Source organism: Zingiber officinale, chromosome 8B (genome assembly GCF_018446385.1).
Source record: "Zingiber officinale cultivar Zhangliang chromosome 8B, Zo_v1.1, whole genome shotgun sequence".
Classification (NCBI taxonomy): Eukaryota; Viridiplantae; Streptophyta; class Magnoliopsida; order Zingiberales; family Zingiberaceae; genus Zingiber; species Zingiber officinale.
The window spans coordinates 33,362,201-33,383,700 of NC_056001.1; the positions used below are offsets into that span (position 1 = coordinate 33,362,201).

At 34.9% G+C, this 21,500-nt stretch overlaps 1 protein-coding gene across 1 annotated transcript; it reads left to right on the forward strand.

Moving 5' to 3' along the window:
- Window positions 1–15,141: 15,141 nt before the first annotated feature.
- LOC122017846 (molybdopterin synthase sulfur carrier subunit-like) lies at window positions 15,142–20,856 on the forward strand. The gene is made up of 2 exons (XM_042575553.1): window positions 15,142–15,509; window positions 20,378–20,856. Exons 1-2 carry the CDS (start codon window positions 15,485–15,487, stop codon window positions 20,674–20,676), a joined length of 324 nt encoding a protein of 107 aa, XP_042431487.1. The 5' UTR covers window positions 15,142–15,484; the 3' UTR covers window positions 20,677–20,856.
- The last annotated feature ends 644 nt before the right edge of the window (window positions 20,857–21,500 follow it).

The window sequence follows — 21,500 nt, forward strand, 5'->3', positions numbered from 1 at the left end:
CACCAAAACCCACTTATGGCCCTCCCCTACTTGGATTTTCATGAAATCAAGTCCCCTGTGAAGGTCTTAGTGGGGAGATGGTATTTATGGTGTCAAACATAATTTATACACCATGGATTACGAAGTATGGCTCCGTGCCAGTTGCCATTTATAAGTGCCAAGGCCACTTTGGGCCTGATATGCTTGGATATCAGGCCCACGTTGGGCCTGATATCCAAGCATATCAGGCCCACGTTGGGCCTGATATCCAAGCATATCAGGCCCAACGTAGGCTGATTGTATTTTAAATTTTTCCCAGCACCTATAAATATTTAAACATTTATTTGCCACCAGATTCTGAGTCCTTGCAACTCCAGAATACCACTAGCGCTGAAATGGGTCTAATCCGATGTGTCTAGGTCCATCAGTGAGTTTTGACCAAAACCCACTGATGGCCCTCCCCTACTTGGATTTTCATGAAATCAAGTCCCTTGTGAAGGTCATAGTGGGGAGATGGTATTTATGCTGTCAAACATAATTTATACACCATGGATTACGAAGTATGGCTCCGTGCCAGTTGGCACGGAACAGTGCACACCTTTTCTTTTCTACCCTATGGAATGGATTACTACACTCCCTTTGTGCATGTTTTAACACATCTATATTTCACTACATATTAATGTGACTTTGAAATTACGAACCCCTTCCTGTTGAATTGAAATGTATCGCATTTTTATTTGACACAATGGAGATATGGTGTGAAGTATTATTTCTGCCTTGCAGGTGATGGTTTACACTTCTCATACCTACCATAAAACTGTAACACAAACTAAATACTCCATAAACGTATATAACAGAAACATCACTTTTAACAACTGTTTGTCTTACAAACCTATTTATGTACTTCATACAAAACGTATGCCTCAACTCCTCCAATTTACAATTCAGTCAAGATCCAGGGGCTGGCGGCATTCTACAGGTCCTCCGATTATGGCCCAGTTGTTTGCACCTGCTGCATTTGATTTTTACCTTCCCATTATGTTTTGACTCGATCCTTGCCTTCTTTCGCCTACCAGGCTGCACAAGGCTACGGGGACATAGCACTATAATGTTGTTGACACCCCTAGGCCAAAATTCTTTGCTTCGACAGGGGTAAATACGATCCATGTATGTCGTTTTCCAATTATGTGAATGAAAGTAATGCTCACAATATGGGAGTGTATCCATATTCCGGTGAATTATGACGGCATTTGCATGTGAGCAAGGCAATCTTGAAATTTGAAACTCCCGACAGTTATAATATTTCCTCTCCAAATCAACAATGTATGAAGCACCCCATGTCTCTACTTCCATTTCGGATTGAGAGTAGGGGTGGACTTTATATCGTCTAGCTTTCTCTCTCCTTGATTGCATTTCTTTGGTAGCATGAGGTGTCAACGCTACATACCATTTCGACGCTTCCTCCTTACGGTTACAGAACCATTGAGCTACCTTTCTTCTGGTATTATCAATTAACCTGTTTATCGGAAGTTCACGCGTCTCCTTGAACAAAGCATTTAAACTCTCTACACAATTGGTGGTTAGCATTGTGTACCTTCTCCCACTAAAGTGTGCATTAGCCCATCTTTTAGGGTCAATGTTCTGAAGCCACTTATGAGCATCTGGATGTTTTTCAAGCATGGATTGCATTATGAGATCATATTGCAGTGTTGTGTTTGCTCGAGCTGCTGCCCAAAATAAGCCTAAACTTGACCTACTGTCAGTATCTGTTACCATATTGTAAGACATGTGGTGGCAACAAAAACTATGATGAGCGGTAGGATAGACTTTCCTAATTGCTGATATAATGCCGCGATGTCTATCTGATACTATAGTCATTGACTCTGGATCAACATCAAAGAATCTCTTTGTATGATCCAAAAACCACTCTCATGCAGACCCACATTCAACTTCAGCAATTCCAAAGGCTACTGGGAGGACATTGTCATTAGCATCAATTGATGTAGCCATCAATAATACACCCGGATATTTGCCTCTTAGGTGTGTGGCATCAATTCCAATCAATTTGCGAAGATAAGACCTGAATACTCTTCTACAAGCTCCAAAACCCCAAAAACAGCGTTGGAACTGATTATCCTCATTCCTGTGTAGTGCCATATAAGTTTCAGGATCCCTGACTCTTAACTCACGCAGATATAGTGGAAGATCTCTATATGCTTGGTCATAATCTCCAACAACTTTCTTCATCGCTTTCTCTCGAGCTATGTATGCTTTTCTGTATGATATGGTCACTCCAAACCTAGCTTTTATATCTACTATAATCATACTTGGCTTGTATTGTTCATTAGCAAGAAATTGCTCTTTAACAAAAGAAGCTACAAAGGATGAAGAGCATGCTTGATGATCAACACTTTCCCTAATGGTGCCACATTGGTGTTCCTTTATATATTTCGTAACAATGAACTCTACATCCCCCGGGCAGCTACTCTCCACTTACACGGTTGATTGAAGCAGACAGCTTTTACTTTATATTTCCGAATGTCAACTGAGTTATATCTCATATGTTTAACCATGGCATGCTTCACAAGTTCATTCTTGAACTCTTGTCGAGACGGAAATATCTGTCCTACAAAAAATTCATGCTGATCTGTTGCCTCTTCAATTGGCCTTTGGAGCAATCGAGAATTTAGAATATATGGATCATCAGCTATTGGGAACTCCTCCTCTAAGTCACTATACTGCTCTTGAGATATTTCATATTGTTCAATCTGCATATCATCGGCAAAGAATTCTTGTACATTTGTATTGCATTGCATTTCCTCTCCATTTCGGTTATAATACCCTTCCTCCTCACTCCAACTAGGCTCATAGTAATCAACAAGTGTTGCACACGGGTTCAGAACCTCATCTTCTTGAATACTAGCTTCTTCATTTAGATCAAATGTGAAATTACTGCTCGTATTTCTATTTGTGTTATGCACACAAGTATACTGTGAAGATGATGGAACATTTGTTCTGGATACTTCTCCTACATTATCTGCATGTCCAATGCTAGAAGTTGCATCAAGAGTATTCCATATCTCATATAGAATTTCGTCAGTTATATGATCATCCCTGATAAATAAATTAAAAAACTATTTTAATAAATTTACAACTACATAATCATTTTTTGTAGTTAAATTATAATTTTGCTCAAACTAGGAACGGTCTGATGTAAAAGCAAAGTTTTAACCACATAACACATTATCGATATCAGGCTCTACGTGGGTCTGATATCATAAATATCAGGCCCACGTTGGGCATGATCTCATAGATATCAAGCCACTTTTGAAGCAGATACTTCTTGTAAACTAGGACCACCACTGACTAAACCCTAGCCAAACTTAACTATCAACGTCAAAAACTAACATGAATTAAATCGATTAAGTCTTCTATTACATCATAATTCAGGTGTTATTGAATATTATTCCCCACACAACCAAAATTAACCATAATACCATTTTTTGCTGCCACCCTTCACAGACAAATGGTGTACTTTTTATTTACCTTCACTACCCTATTTTACAGTAAAAAAATCCATACATACATGTCTAAATCTTTAAATGTGTGCTTCTACTCATTTCCCTCTTGCAAGAAGTTTGTCCTTCTCGGCTGACCTTCTTAACTTAATTTGTCCTTGGTCTCCTCTAGCAACTCTTACGCAATTATGCCATAAACCTAACTGGTCTATTGCAATCGCCAACCACCACGAGCAGTAATGGCAAGCGCAGGGTTCATATTTTTTTTTCTTTCAAGTTTATAACACCACACAGAGGGACGAAGGGAGAGAGACGGTGAGAAGACGTGTATCCGAACCACAAATTATTTTTCTATTCTACTTTCGGCTTGGATGCTTGGAAAAATGTGTTTGAAAAAGGCGGTTGCCAGGTTAGCCAGAGGGGTAATCTGGGGATTGATTTTGGTAAACTTTATCTTTTGGTAAATACAAAATTGTGATACGTTTTTTGATAAATACATTAATCGTAGTACGTGTTTTGGTAAATTGCTGTTGGCAATTCGATGGCTCGGTTGAGCATGATGATGACGATGTTAGCTCGGGATTGGACAACTCAAGTACATCCTGCTGCCCTGGTACATATGACTGTACCAAATGGGAGACCAAATATTTATGTTATGAATGGGTACACAATCGTGAGAATTTAGCTCATTAATGCAAACAAATGAAAAAAAGTAATGAAAAAAAATTAAAGTTGCACAAATAAATTTAAAAAATTCAAAATCGACACAGTCATGATTAAAGGAAAATTTATTTGAGATCTTGAGATAGGTAGATCTACAATAAATTTTAAATTTGATTTTATTGTTTAATAATTTAAAAGTAGCCAGTATTTTTATTTTGATAATTAATTAGGTAATAAATATAATCTCAACTACAGTCTAGCATATTTTCTTAAATAATTTAGAGCTAGTTGGTATTTTTTTTTATATAATTAATTGGGAAATAAATGTAATCGGAAGTAGATTCATATTTTCATAAATTAAACTATTTCTCATTCATTTTGGAGTAGATCTATAAAATAGTCCGTGTCTTATAATTTATTATTTTTAAATTAACATAATTTTTAAATTTATCTCTTTGTTTATGTGATAGTTCTCCTTTTGGATGAAGTAATTATCTTCTCGTTCATTAACTTCATTCTATGCTCTAGGTGATTCAACGATTTAATTTTGATATTCCATTAATTATTTTTAGAGTCTAAGCTAAAAAGTATTCTAGAATAATTTTTGTTAGAACAATCTAGGTACCTTAAGTTTTGATATTTGAAAAAATTAAAGTTAAGTTTATTATTTTATTTGATATGTATTCTGAGTGTGCAGGATACAAGTACACAAGAAGAGTCCAAGTGTGTCCCCAGGGAGTAACACAGCTGGGGGCATATGATTTCGTAGCCGAGAGGTACAGGGTTCGATCCTTAGGGTATCATTACCTAGGATTAGCGTAAGATATTTTGTACCGGTTAGAAATTGACCGTAAGATATATTGGGCCAAACACTTACGTCAACCTATGATGTGGCAAAAAAGGCTTTTCGCTCGCCTCAAGCATTCCCGTCAATTCGTCCCTAGGCCAATATGGAAGAGGTAAATCATGGATGATTATTAGTCATTAGTGAATATGGTCAAGATATAGAGAAAGACATGCTCAAACACATCGAAATAATGTAAAGGATATAGGAGGAGGATCCAACCTAGTAACATAGAAGAATTCGTATAGTCACTGTCATTCTTGTGCTGATGTATAACTCCTGCCAATACATTTAAATTTTACAATCATATTTTGTTGAAAAGTAAACTTAATTATAGATAAAATAAAATAAATGTAGAATGGATGAGGTGATAATCATGATAGAAACAAGAGTTTCGTGGAGATAAAATAATAATAAAAAAGTCATGATTATCTGAGATTGATGCTTATCCAATAAACCTATAAATATGTACTTTTTTCATAAAGGAACTAAGTTGAGTTTTTTATTTTATTCTCCTCCTTTTCCACGTAGAAGAGATTCTCCTCCTCTTTCGTATTTTTTCTTCTATAATCCTTTTATTTCTTCTCCCATAATTCCTTTTTCCAACACATTTCAGCAACCACTCTTTAAGCAACTAAATAAATAATTCAATCCTTCTCCTTCTCCTTCACCGGCACTGTGCCTATAAGCCATAGGTGTCGCCCGACGAGACTGAGGCATGAGACACGATGAACTGCATGTCTTTCAACGTGCACACAATGTCAAACATCAACTTGGTCCGATCTTTGCATTTGACGTTCACCACTGAGTACCCTTTGTCCTCGCAGCGACCAATACTGATGACAGGCTTCATGTTGATAAATGACTCAAAACTAACAATTGAGTTAGTGGTGGCAATGAGTGGTAGTAGTGGGGTAGAGTAGTTGAGTTAGTGGGGTGAATTATGGAGTTAGTGGGTTATAATGAGTTATGTAGGTAGCTTATAAATAGGCTACATGTTTTATGATTTAATTGAAGTGTGAGAGATTATTGTGTTCCACTTGTCCATCTATGTCCTCTTAATCTCCTCCCAATTTTCTCTAACAAAGGTATCATAGCGTCAAGTTTGATGTGTCCTAGTTTGCTCGCAATGGCAATCAACGGAGTTTCTCAACCCCTCATCCCCATTTTCAAAGGAGAGTGCTACAAATTTTGGAGTATAAAAACGAAGACTATTTAGATCTCAAGATCTTTGGGATTTAATAGAGAAAGGCTTTGACGACGAGGATGCTGATGAAGGTCGATTGAAGGAGAACAAAAATAAAGATTCGAAGACACTGTTTATTCTTCAACAAGCAGTACATAAGATGATTTTCTCAAGAATTGTAATTGTCTCATTTTCCAAAGAAGCATGGGAAATATTGCAAAAAGAATTCTAAGGCTCCTCCAAGGTGATAGCAGTGAAACTCCAAACTCTTAGAAGTGAGTTTGAGGCTTTGCTTATGGAGGGTAATGAAACTTTACAAGACTTTTTATCTAGAGTAATTTCGATCATCAGTCAAATGAGATCTTACGGAGAAAAGATCACTAATGCAATTATTGTTTCGAAAGTTTTGCGAAGTTTGACTCCTAAATATGATTAGATAGTAACTATGATTGAGGAGGCAAAAGATCTCTCAATTTTATCTTTTGATGAACTAATGGATTCTTTGCAAGCTCATGAGGCAAGGTGAAATAAATCCGCTGAGAAGAATGAAGAAAAGACATTTCAAGCTTCTCAAGTGAAGGGAGAGATAGAAAAAAAGGAAGACTTCATTGCCAGAGGTCGTGGAAGAGGAGGTTTTCGTGGTAGAGGAAGAACCCATTTTAATGGACAAGAGAAGCAATTTAACGGGGATCAAAAATAGAATAAAAATTCCATTCAGTGCTATGGCTGCAAAAGATTTGGGCATATAAAGGCAAATTGCATAAATGGCTCACAAGCAAACTATGTGAAAGAAGAAAACGAGGAAAGTAAGTTATTTATGGTTCATTCTCATTCTAGAGAAGTTCAAACCAATATTTGGTTTTTGGATAGTGGATGTTCAAATCACATGGCTGAAAATAAGTCATTATTTAAAGAGCTTGATGAATCACAGAAGATGCTAGTAAGACTTGGAGATAATAAGCAAATACAAGTTGAAGGCAAAGGCACAATTGCCGTGGAGACTTGCGTTGCTAAAGTAAAATTACTTTACAATGTCTATTTTGTTCCTAGTTTGGCACATAGTTTGTTAAGTGTTGGACAATTGATGATGGGTGGCTATACTATTATATTTGATAATGGAGACTGTGTTATTTCTGATAAAGATTCTGGAAAGTCTATTGTTAGCGTGCAAATGACAGAAAATCAGATGTTTCCACTGAAGATCTCTAATGTGGGAAACCAAGCTTTTATTGCTAACGAAGATAATGAATTCAAGATGTCGCACTTGAGATATGAGCATCTCAACATCAAAGGCATGCAACTTTTAAATTAGAAAGGTATGGTTTTTAGATTACCTCAAATTAGTTCTCTTGGTTTATGCGAAGGATGTATTTATGGAAAACAAACAAGGAAGTCTTTTCCAAGTGGGCAATCATGGAGAGCTTCAGAATGTCTTAAGCTAATTCACGCTGATTTATGTGGTCCTATGAGAACTACATCGTTTGGTGGGAGTAAATATTTTTTAATGTTTACTGATGATTTTAGTCGGATGAGTTGGGTGTATTTTCTAGCAGACAAGTCAGAGACTTTTGAAAATTTCAGAAAATTCAAGGTGCTTGTGGAAAAGCAGAATGGTACTTTAATAAAGACTCTTCGTACAGATTGAGGAGGCAAGTTCTTATCTAAAGAATTTAGTAAATTTTGTGAAGAACATGGTATTCACAGGAAATTAACAACGCTTTATACACCGGAGCAAAATGGTATTGCCGAATGGAAAAATTGAATCGTTGTAGAAATGGCTAGAAGTTTGCTGAATATCATAGGACTTCCAAATATTTTCTGACATGAAGCAGTGGCCACATCAGTTTACTTGCTGAATATTTCTCCAACAAGGGTCGTTTTAAATCAAACACTATATGAAGCATGGTGTGGTAGAAAACCATCGGTAAATCACTTAAGAATTTTTGGTTGTATTGCATATGCTTTGATTAACTCTCAATTTCGTCATAAACTTGAGAAGAAATATGAAAAATGCATATTTGTTGGATATTGCAATCAATCAAAAGCATATCGGTTGTATAATCCTCTTACTGGCAAATTAATTATAAGGAGAGATGTAGATTTTGATGAAAACTCAAAGTAGAATTGGAATATACAAGGTGAAGAGACTCAAATTCACATCCCAATGGAAGATAGAACTCCAACAACAGAAGGTGTTGAATCATCTCCTTTGGAATCACCAGCTCCATCACCATCAAATTCAAGAAGTAGCAGTTCATCCTCCTTAAAAGAATCTTATGATGAAGCACCTCCAACAAAGGTTAGATCTTTAAGAGAAATATATGAGTCAAGTCAATTTGCTCTTTTGGTTACAGATCCTACAACTTTTGAAGAAATAGTAACAAAAAAGGAATGGAGGAATGTAATGAAAGAAGAGTTAATTGCAATCCATAAAAATGAAATATGGGAGATGGTAGATCTACCCGAAGGTAAGAATGTGAGTGGTCTCAAGTGGATGTTTAAAACAAAATATCATGCCAATGAAACCATTCAAAAACACAAAGCTCGACTTGTTGCAAAAGGGTATTCCCAACAACAAGGTATTGATTTCGAAGAAACCTTTTCTCCAATTGCTAGATTTGAAATTGTGAGAATTATCCTAGCATTAGCTGCACAAATGCATTGGCATGTTTATCAATTTGATGTTAAATCTATATTTCTGAATGACGATTTGCAAGAAAAAATTTATGTAGATCAGTCAGAAGGTTTTATAATTGAAGGCAAAGAGACGAAGGTGTATAAATTGAGAAAGACACTTTATGGGTTAAAACAAGTTCCACGGACATGGTATAGCAAGATTGATGGTTATTTTCAACAACATGGTTTCACAATAAGTGAAAATCAAGCTACTCTCTATGTGAAGAAACAAGGTAGAGATGATTATATTATTGTGTACCTTTATGTCGATGATATAATTTATATGAGTTCTTCTGATTCTCTATTGACCGATTTTAAATCTAATATGATGAAGAGGTTTGAGATGTTAGATATGGGAATATTACATTATTTTCTTGGTCTTGAAGTAAAGCAAGGAGTTGATGAGATTTTTATCTCACAAAGAAAATATGTGACAGATCTTTTGAAAAGGTTCAGCTTATTCAATTGCAATCCAGCTACTACACCTATGAATATAAATGAGAAATTACAACTGGAAGATGATTTAGAAAAAGCTAATGCAAGAAATTTCAGAAGTTTGGTTGGATGTTTAATTTATCTAACTAGTACTAGACCAGATATTGCTTTTTCTATTGGTGTAATCTCCAGGTTTATGCAAAATCCTACGAAGCATCATCTTGGAGCAGCTAAAAGGATTTTACGCTATGTTGTTGGAACCGTGGATTATGGAATTTATTATACTAAAGTTTCAAAATTTAATCTTTACGGGTTCACTGATAGTGACTGGGCAAATTCAATGGATGATCGAAGGAGCACCTCAACTAGTGTTTTTTAATATTGGATCAGGAGCAATTTCATGGAGTTCAAAGAAACAAGCTACTACAGCCTTATCGTCTTCAGAAGCAAAATATGTAGCAACAACTTCAGCAGCATGTCAAACAATTTGGGTTAGAAGATTACTTGCAGATATTCACCAACAACAAAATGATGCAACTACTATTTTTTGTTATAATAAGGTGACAACTACAATGACAAAAAATTCAACTTTCCATGCGAGGACTAAACATATTGATATTCGTCTACATTTCATTCGAGACTTAGTTGCAAATAAAAAAATTATGTTGGAGCACTGCAGCACACATGAATAAGTGGCGGATATCTTGATGAAGTCACTTCCAAGAGAGAAATTTATTTATTTTAGATCGTGTCTTGGTGTTTGTAATTTTGAATCAAGGGGGAGTGTTGATAAATGACTCAAAACTAACAATTGAGTTAGTGGTGGCAATGAGTCGTAGTAGTGGTAGTAGTGGGGTAGAGTAGTTGAGTTAGTGGGGTGAATTATGGAGTTAGTGGGTTGTAATGAGTTACGTAGGTAGCTTATAAATAGACTATATGTTTTATGATTTAATTAAAGTGTGAGAGATTATTGTGTTCCACTTGTCCATCTATGTCCTCTTATCCTCCTCCCAATTTTCTCTAACACTTCAAAGGCACAGCATCGTCGCCGTCATCGTCATCTTCGTAGCCCTTATAGGCGAGCATTAGCTCTGATGGAGGCGGCGATCGACATGGGTCGAGCCCATAGAGAAGCTAGTCCGAGAGCCTTTCAGATCATCGCCCCCTTGCAGAACATTCCTGAGCTGCTCCTCCATGGCCGGCATGCGAGATGAGACGTCGGCGTTTATGTAGATAAAACTGGCAACCCGAGTCTTGTGTGTCCACACCTCAGCGGCTGCTACGTTGCAGTGCTGATTTGCGAGCACTGCAAAGATCTCAGACAGGAGGCCTGGTCGATCCGTGCCGATGAGCTCTCTGGCAATGTGATCGCCAAATGAGTGCACTCCCACTGATCTTCCCAGTGACGATTTTGCCTTGGTTCCTTCCGGACCGAGAGCCTGCAAAAAAAATTAAACCACCAAGCTAAGCTATAAAGGAATTGAAGTCGACAAGGAAAGTGTCAGCACCTTTTCAATATACTCGGTTGTCTTCTCGTCAGTAACCTTTCTCCCTCACTGATCAGTCACATGGAACACTAACATTGCATTTTGCTGCCTCGCTGCTAGCTGTGGAAACGCAACTCTAAATTGTACTATTTAGAAATTGTGAAGTATCTTTTAACCGAAATAAATTGATTCATTGTTTTAGCATCAATTAAATAATTATTTAATAGATTCAAAACTCTAAATTCTAAAAGATGAAAATAATCCTAATAGAAAAAAAAATCTTCGGAGCAAATGAAAATGCTTTGAATGGCATTTTTTTGGTTCCAAGACAGGGCCGTTATGAGTTGTTTCATCCAATATACGATATTTGATTTCATATATTAAAGGTCCAAAGGTTTAATTTGAATAAAAAGTTATGATCTCTTAAAATTTTGATCACTAAAGTAAACGGATAGAGAGGCTAACAACTCTAACATAATCTAATGGAATTTATATTCCGTTGTTTGTCTTAGTATGGTGTACAAAAATAAGAGTGATATTGTTGTGTTAAAGTGTTAGGGCTAAACAACACCTAAGAGCATACAATTACTAAATTAAATTTTTTCTATAAATATATTTCCCCCCTCTTTTTTACTTATATATGATTGTTTATTCATGAGAATAAATATTCGTACAAGGCTTACTCTACCTTTGGTAAAGAAGATATTCATAATTAATGAATTTGCGGGAGTGATTAACCTAATGGATTAATAAGTCGTGAAGTGGGAGTTAGCTTCATTTAAACTACATAAAATCTTTCTTTTTAGCATTACCTTTGTTTATGTTGTGAAAAAACGACAAAGATCATTATCTATTCATCCCTCCGATCCCTTCTCGTCTATTCTATACATCACCACAACTATTCTACATCTTATAATAAATTTATCTTGTCCAAGGTCACATAAGTCGACTCAACTAATATTATAATAGACTCAATTCAAATAGAGAGAGCAAGTCTTTGCTAAGTACAAGATTCTAGTCGACCAAGATAATAAGTTCACGCAATCTCTAATTTTGATTAACATACACTTCATGAAGCCCTCATAATCCTTCATGATTAAACTCATGACCAACAACTCATATTTTCTAGTTGAAAGCTCTCAATCATTACTATTTAACTTGAAACCATGAATATAATCATTATAAGTCACATAATCTCTCAGAATTCACTGCCTTTCAGTGGTTGAATCTCTACATCAACCAAGACTCCACCTTTCGTTAGATTTTCAATCCTTTGGATTCATCAAGAAGGCAGTACGTCAATTCTCGTGGATCATATTCACCGACTTTAAGACTATTTTATTAATCATTAAAAGTAATATGCTAATTCAATTTAATAAATTATAAAATAACCTTCAAACAAAACATCCACGTCAGTATTGTCATATTAATTTGGACAAAAATAAAAAAGCTCTTCTTTCTTCATTAATCATTAAAACAGCATCCCTTCCCATCATTTTTTTTTTAAATCTGAATTACTCTGCTTTACACCCGTCAATTCAAATGCATAAAAATTAAACTGCCGATTAGTTAAGTGAGTTAACACTATTATAGTATCTACGAATTTATAACTCTTAATAATTGCGATTAATAACTGTTATAACATGTGCACATAAAAGTAGAGTCACCCTTTGGACTAGGGTGGGCTCGAACTCCATCTTTTTTTTAAAAAAAAAATTAATGATTTTTAATTTTATTTTTTTTTTAATTTCATCACATTGATCATTTCCAAGTAACGCTAGTCTCAGATAATTTAAATCCTGACTATGCCCATGTGCAGGCTGAGACCTTGTTCAACATAAATCAATACTAATACGAAGTGTAGCTATTATACTATTATAACAGTTACAATTTATATATTATTTGGTAATTCACATATTTGAGTTTCATCTAATTAATTTTAAAGATAGACGATTTTCCCTATTCGCCTACACATTTAGGATTTTTAATTATTATAATATATGCATAAATGGTCAAAAGTAAATTGTAGGAGTTATGCGCAGGGCCGGCTCAAGCCTAGTTGAGGCCCTAGGCGGAAAAAGATTAGGACTTTAATATTGTTTTAAAAAAAATTCTCACCCCTTTCCATTCGGATAGACTTGAGACGGACAACAATGGACTTTTTAGTAAACATATTTACATTCAAATAATAAGAATAGTAAATATAAATATAAATCCCTACTAATTTATCAAAATAAAAATATTTAAAATTAAAGGAATAAAAATTTGATTTATATCTTGCAATTTCAATATAATGATACTTCAAAATTTGACTCTTACTATACAAATATAATAAACATTCTTTTAGACACATTTTTATAAACAAGAAGAAAAAAATAACAATGATTTAATCAATATACAATTATTCTATACTAAAGAACCACTCAATACATTTTAAAGTTAAATATATTTTTAAAAAATAATAATAATTATCAGTTTTCCCATTTCCTTTCCAAAATCATCATCTTGTTCATTTTTTTTTAAGTAATCTTGCATTCTCTATAAAAGAAAATCCTACCACTAAATCTTTACATTATTTGATTTCTTTATCCGGCAATAATTACCTACTAACTTCCTTCTAGCAAAAATAGCATAATATGTTGATTGAGTCATCAATTTGATAAAAAAAAAATCTTATTACATAATACTAAATTTAATCATACATTGGAAAAACAACGAGTTGTTGTTCTGAAGCTTTAAGGTAATTAAATAAACAACAAATTTCTCTAAAAAAAATTCAAAAGAAGATATTTTTTACCCAAAAAATAATTACTGTGCATCAGAATTTTACCCCCTTGTCATTCTTCAAATTAGCTTGAAGTTGGAAAAGGGCCAAAAGGGAAGAGAGCAAAGTAACCAGAGAAATCCAATGGAAAGGTAGAGTTTCTATAGATAGGGATAAAAAGAAAGGTAGAATTTTGATAAACCCATTTGAATGTAACAAAATTTATGAAAAATGTAATAAGAATAAAATCATGCAGCATGCAAATCTAAAAATATCTTTGTGAAATCTATATATATATATAGAGAGAGGAGTGATCTCCTGCGCGCTTGCACAGTGCGCAACTGCGCGCGCGTAGGAGATCACTCAGGTTTTTTTTTTAATTTTTTGATTTTTTTTAATATTTTAAATTTAAAAAATCAATTAAAAAATTAACATTTCCTTATATAAATTTTTAATACATTTATATTTCCCCTCAACATATTACAATACTCAATAAATACTTAAATTAATTTTATTTTAGTTTTTTTTTAAACTAAACACTATAACCTAATTGGGAAACCTGAACCTTAGAGGTAAAATCTAAAAAAAAAAATTTTAAAATTATAACCCAAAGCCTGAATGCTAGAAATAAAATTTTAAAAAATTATTTTAATTATTTTTTTATTCAAAAATAAAAAAAATAAAACGAGTGATATCCTGCGTTCGCACAGTCGCGCACTGTGCGGGCACGCAGGATATCAAAATCTTTTATATATATATATATATTAAAAATGTGCTCCAATTAAATTGGGGCCCTAGGCATAGGCCTTAGTAGCCTATGTCTAAAGCGGGCCCTGATTATGCGGGGACTCCATCCTTGGTATCAAGAGGGGAAAAAACAGACCAATAATTCTCAGTCTCAATCATCAAGTGAATACCAAGTCAATTGGAAAAAAAAAATATGCTATTTCATTTTCATTTTTTTTATTTTATTATTCAAAATATTTTAATTTGTTTGTAAGTTGGAGATATGACTACACAAATTTATCATATCTATGAGTCCTCAATATTTTTTTTTAAATTGGCACCCTATAATTTTATTTTTAATTTAATTATATATTTAGTTAATTATTATTATTTTTTATAATTATAAAATATGGATCTCTTTTCCCCGTCCATTCAGATTAAATTTACAATATGTTTGTTTGTTATTTCCTTAGCTATCAATTAATTTTGGTAGTGGACGTTAACCATTAATTTTACCATCCTCATTTTCGACTTTGAGACCACACTCTAATTTTCCTCTAATGTTTTTCCCGTCATTATCCTCCTCCGCTCGTCCTCCCTCGACAATATCACATGTCTTCTCTGTCTCACCCATCCTCATATCTTTTCCCTATCGCTATCGCTACTTGTGACTAGACCCTCATCCCCATAGGTGTAGTCATCAATATGATCACCCTCGATTGTTATGATCTTTAAATTTTCAATATCTACGAATTAAATATTAATATCGATAAATTAATTTAACAATTACATAAATAAAAAATATTTTTTAAAAAATAAAATTCAATGAAATATAGGAAATGAGGAGATGATAACATGATTATATGAAGTGAACTCAGATTTCTTGTATGGCATCCTTGATGAATTTATCTAATTCAGAATGAGTTCAGTCCATCTCTAATTCCTGAATTCATCATTGAAGTTATGAAAAAAAAACACTACATTCGATGATTCCGTGCTCATTTGTTTTTTGCCCTATTAATTTTGTCGGCGTTTTTAGAAAAAAGTTCCTTCGTATTAATATCAATTTCTGTCACATCCAATCCAACTCCGATCAGATCTGCTCTCTGTCCCAGTCTCCTTATCGCTTTCCTCGTCTACTTCGGTGCCTCGCGGTTGCTAGATCGGTCGATCTATTGGTCCTGAAGCGTAAAGCAGTTGCGATACATGGAAATCGCCGGAGGACTGAACGGTATGCTTCCTTATCTTCGCCTTTTCTATTTTCATGTTCTTCATAAAGCATGCCTGTTGAGACTGGATTGCTCATGTCACTTTGATGGTCTCCCTATGCTATAAGCTACTAATTTGTTGGTCCTGGACTGGATCTTTATCCTTGTCAAGCTGATAAGTTGGCTAGTCGAAGTATTTAGCTTGTCCCTAACTTGCCACGGTTGGGAAAGCTGATTTCCCTAAAAAAAAGTACTTATTTGATTTGAATTAGAATTTCTCCAAAACAGTAGATAAGGATTTTAGATTTTCCATTTCATAATAAGCTCTAAAGAAAACCAGAAGATTGTTGCTACATGGGAACATTACAGAAAGTTGAAAGGGAACTGAATGTGATGGGAACGTAGTCATTTTGAGAACGAGTATTCATGTGGTATTATTTGGATGATGAGTCATATGATATGCACAAGGCAAGAGGTAGCACCTTCTTCAAAGGTTTCAAAGGATGTGAGAAACAAGTTCAAACAGATTTTACATGACATGAGAAAGGATGGTAGATTTTCTCAAGAAAATGCTAAGATTGCAAGTGTAGTAAAGATAAAATGAAGTGACCAAAAGAAATCAAACAAACAACAATCGGTCAAATTGTCAAAAAACAAACAAACAAACAAACAAACAATCAATCAAACAAACAAAAAGCAAAAAAGAGACACAGGTACTTGAATTGTGAAGAAAAGAAACACAGTTACTCAAAATATTTGTAGATGCATCTCCGGTGATGCCTTGCCATTCAATTTAGCAAAGAACCCTTTATTTATATAAATACTGAAGTCTGCTGGAGAGCGATTAATATTTGAAACCTCAAGAGTGGCATATTTTAAGTAGATTTGATCATTGAAAATTTTCTAAGTATAGAGTTGAGTGGAGGAAGATAGGGTGCACTAATACGTTTGGTGGATAGACTAATAGTAGGAGATGTTCTCTCACTAATTTCCTTGTTAATACGCCACATGACACACTATGTCTTAGCTCTATTAACACTTCATAGGCAATTAAAGATGTGAATAAAATATTTGAGTTACTTGATAGCATCATGGATAAAATAGGTGAAGAACATGTTATCCAAGTTGTGATGGATGGTACATCTAACTACGCGGCAGCTAGACGATTATTAGGAGCAAAAAAGACAATTGTTTTGATCACCTTGTGTTGCCAACTGTTTTGATTTGCTAAGGGAGGAGAATTAAGAAAGCCTGCCATCTCTAGATTTTCTACAACATACTTGACACTGAAAACAATGCAGAGAAGAAAATTGCAATTAAACACTTGTTTGCTTTTGAATCTTGGGCTACATGTTCTTTTGCAAGTCGATTAAAAGGAAGAAAGTACAAGACGTACTGTGCAATTCAATGAAGTTTTGTTTCAAATGTATGACCACTTGTGAAAGTGCTCCTTCTTGTGGATGGTGATGTGAAGCCAACTATGAGCTCCTATATTTATATAGCAATGGTAGAGCCAAGGAGCAAATTGCAAATAAATTCAATGACATTGAGGACTAATATGGATGCATTTGGGAGATTATTAACACAAGATGAGATTTACAGCTTCATAGATCTTTAGATCCGACAGTTTCTACTTTAATCCAAGGTATTAATTTCAATTGAATACTTTTTTTTTATAGTGTCATCATAAAATTTGATACATAATATGTAAATATATATTATAAGGACATTTTTGGGTCAAAGACCAAACTAGCTTAGAAGCTTAGAGTAGGTTGTTTCCTTGTTAGCAGTTGAAGTTAATATGCAGGGGAAGTTAAGATAAGATGTAGGTTTCCTAATAGGGAATAGTTAGATGTGTTGCTGCTTGGGAGCAAACGTGGATGCCATCTCAGTGTTTTTTGTTTTTCTCCTCCTTAAAGGCACATTGTAGGATAGAAGGCCCACTAGAAATTTGAAGAGGGCGGGAGCGTCTATGTATAGACTTAAGACTCCTCACAAAAGTGCCTGCCCACTAGGATTCTTGTTTTCCACTGTCACAAAAGTGTGGAGAGTATTCAACCCAAAGGAAATATTGTCAGAGCATAAGGGTAACAAACAATGACCTTGCTAGGAGAAGAGGATGCATAGGGTTGAAGTGAATTGAGCCCTGCCGTCATAGAGGAAGAATGACAAAGAGGAACACTGCATTGGTAGCTAGGCAAAAAGTCTCCACTTTAATAAGTGATCGTGGACATGGAAATCAATGGAGCTCAGGATCCCACTCAAAGAGGAACACTACATTGGATTTCAGAGGGCTAGATGGATCTTAGGCTGATTTGTATTGTCTCAACTGAGTGATCTCCAAGAACTGATCATCATCTTCAAAAATAGATAGATACCTAGGTGAATTCAACTCAAACTATACAATTGAGTTTGGAATTAAAGAGAACCAATGACCACAGTACCATTTTGAATGTGGCATTGCAAAGAAGACGAAGACAATCTGTCAAAACCTCACAGGATTTGTGGGAACATTACACCATCAAACAAGAGGGATGGATGGAGTAACCTTCGTGGAGTGTTGTGGGAGGCCATCCCATACAGTGTGACGAAGGAAACTAGAAAGCTCACTTCCAAGCAAAGGTGACCTAGTACATCCATGAAAAATGTATACACAAGCATCAACAAAAACCTTCAGTAGGAAGAAATGTGGCCTGATGAAATGGAGTTCGCTGTAATCATGCAAGTATTAGCTTAATGTCCCAAATTGAGGCAGTAAACATAGTTGACTGGCATACTGCAAGTTTGAGCAATGTGTAACCAACATAAACTATAGGTCCAAGTAGAGGCCTGTCAAGAATGATGATAGCTCAAGGTGCGTGGATGAGGAGCCCTCACAAGGTAAATCATGGATGACGAGTGATCAGTGTTTTCTAAGTAGGATAGACGTACTTCTTGCTCTCCACAATCTCCTCATTGGATACATCATTACATATGAAGATATTTCTTCCGATTAGACAAGTTGAGACCTGTGAGTACATGAAACAGGAGGTAAAAAAAATCCAGGGTCAATAAGGCCCAGCCTTTATAATGGCTACAATCCTTCCTCATAGTTCACACTCAAGTCCCGTCTCTAGTATCAGGTTCAAATCATGTTAACATAATGAACTCGTACAGCAAAACCATGGATCTGCCATTCCTAGGTCTCAATTCCCGCAAAGCAGCAGCAGTGGTTACCCCATCACCACAACAAAGAAGAAACTTCAGGACCAGATATTAGAATCCGTAGTAGCGACCTCAAATCTGGAAAAAAAAAGTCAAAAGGCAGTAGCAGCACTAGGCAAGGTCAGATTCAGGATGGGGAGAGGAAGAAGGAAGCAGAGTGTGTTTGTTGCCTCCCCCATGGCTGCCCTTCCCATGACAAGGCACTGTTTAGTCACCACTTCCTAATCTTCTCATTGTCTTCCTTTGCTCCTTTTTCAAGGTCTTCACCACACTCATCTCTCTCATCCATGGCATTATTCCATTCTACAAGCCCTCTCATTTTGATTAGAGTTATCCTTCTTTCCCCCCAAAAGATTCTAGTGTGCAAAGAAATTTTTATTTTAACTTGCATATTGGGATTCAAATCTGGATATTCTTCCAAATATACCTGTCCACCTGAGTTAGCATGTGGCAGTAAACATCAACATGTTTTGTTTCTAACCTTGAAGGTTAATGCTCCAATATTAAGAGTCATTTGTTGCATTGAAGTTAGATTACTTAGTACATCAGTTAGTTTTCTATGCGGATGCAAATGGAATTGCAAAATCATGTCATCTTGCCAGAATATGTTAGGTGCTGAGAAATGATCAATCATGCCATACCTAGGAAAAGACTAGAGATGTTTTAAATTGGTTTTGGTTAATATGATTTTTGCTTAGCATATGACCTAAATATGTCAGTGTTTTATGAACTGCAGTTGAGGCTAAAATGTGATAGTGCTCCTGGGGCATTATTGATTTCACTGAGATTTCTAGTTTATATGCGTAGGACACGGTTAGCATCCATATCAAGATTCAAAATTCATAGCAATGTTCAACATACACTGAGGTGCTCTAGAAATGTGTTTCCCTAGTTTGCCACTTTGCTCTAACAATGAATTTAGGGCACTAGAGAGACATTGATTATGTCATACAATCAAAACATCTAAAGGATATGCTACAACTTATAAGCAACAAATTTGTTTGAAAAATAAGTGGGTAATGATCAAAGAATATGGATAATTTATTTCCGGTTTCTCTAATTGACACAATCTGGGAGGACCTATGATACTCTTACTTGCATGTGATCCAAGAAAGTTCTGTTGTTCAACTTTGAGGTTTCTTTGGCTTTGTTAATTTAAGGAAATTTTTTTCTCAATTTTCTATTGCCTTTGTTATTCAGTAAGCAATTTCACTGAGATTTCTAGTTTATATGAGTAAGACACGGTTAGCATCCATATCAAGATTCAAAATTCATAGCAATGTTCAACATACACTGAGGTGCTCTAGAAATGTGTTTCCCCCAGTTTGCCACTTTGCTCTAACAATGAATTTAGGGCACTAGAGAGACATTGATTATGCCATACAATCAAAACATCTAAAGGATATGCTACAACTTATAAGCAACAAATTTGTTTGAAAAATAAGTGGGTAATGATCAAAGAATATGGATAATTTATTTCCGGTTTCTCTAATTGACACAATCTGGGAGGACCTATGATACTCTTAACTTGCATGTGATCCAAGAAAGTTCTGCTGTTCAACTTTGAGGTTTCTTTGGCTTTGTTAATTTAAGGAAAAAAATTTCTCAATTTTCTATTGCCTTTGTTATTCAGTAAGCAATTTGAATATGGTGGTTGAAATTGCTATTATTTAACTTTGGTAACCAGATGGCACTGGAGAGATGAATGAAAGCAAAGTAGAGAATAGTGCAGGCCAAGATATCAAAATCAAGGTCCTTTTCTTTGCCAGAGCTCGGGATCTTACAGGAGTATCTGAGACGAGCCTTGAAATGCCAGATGGTAGCACTGCTGGGGACTGTATGCGTAATCTCTTGGTCAAATTTCCAAGTCTTCAAGAAATCTACAATTCCATGGTTTTGGCAATCAACGAGGAGTATGCTGCAGAATCTACACTGTTGACAAGCAAAGATGAATTAGCAATCATTCCCCCAATCAGTGGTGGCTGAGTGAATTGGGGAATCAGCAGCCAATTTTATTTGTTCAAGTACCAACTTATTTTACCCCGTGGGTATTTATATTTTCTGAATATCATAACAATCTTCTGTACCTGCAATAAACTAATATTGCATTGTATATTGTGTTGTGTGTTTATCTTGCATATCATTTGTAGTTATTGGTTCATTTTACTTCCATGTCTTTCTATCTACAACCAATAACCATTTTGTAGAAGAGTGGAGTATAGGATTTTACAATAATAATAATAAAGTCTTATCTCACTAGATGATGTCGGTTATATAGATCTTTCTATGCTATTAGATTCTATCTCGTACTATATAATTATTTATATTTAAATAAATTTTATTTTGTATTATTATTGCTAACCAAGTAATAAAATAAGATAAAATTTATTTAAATATAGATGATGATATAGTAGAAGATAGAGTTCAATGGCGTAAAATAATTCATATAGTCGACTTCATCTAGTGGGATAAGGCTTGATTGTTATTGTTGTATTATTATTGTTAACCAAGTTTTTTTTTATCTTCCTTGTTTGATGTGTGTATTTATCATGATTTTATATCGCATAATCGGAGCATTTATTGCCATTTAAATACATGTTTGTATCATTTTAAACGTGTCACATAGAGTTTTTCCTCATAAATATAACTTCAATCTTCTCTCTAATGCTCTCATTTCTTATTTTGTTCATTTGCGTATGTTCGCATATCTACCTTAACATCCTCATTTCTACAATTCTCATCTTTTGATCACTTAAGTCATAACCTAACATTCAACGTCATATAACATTACAAGTCTAACTGTCATTTTG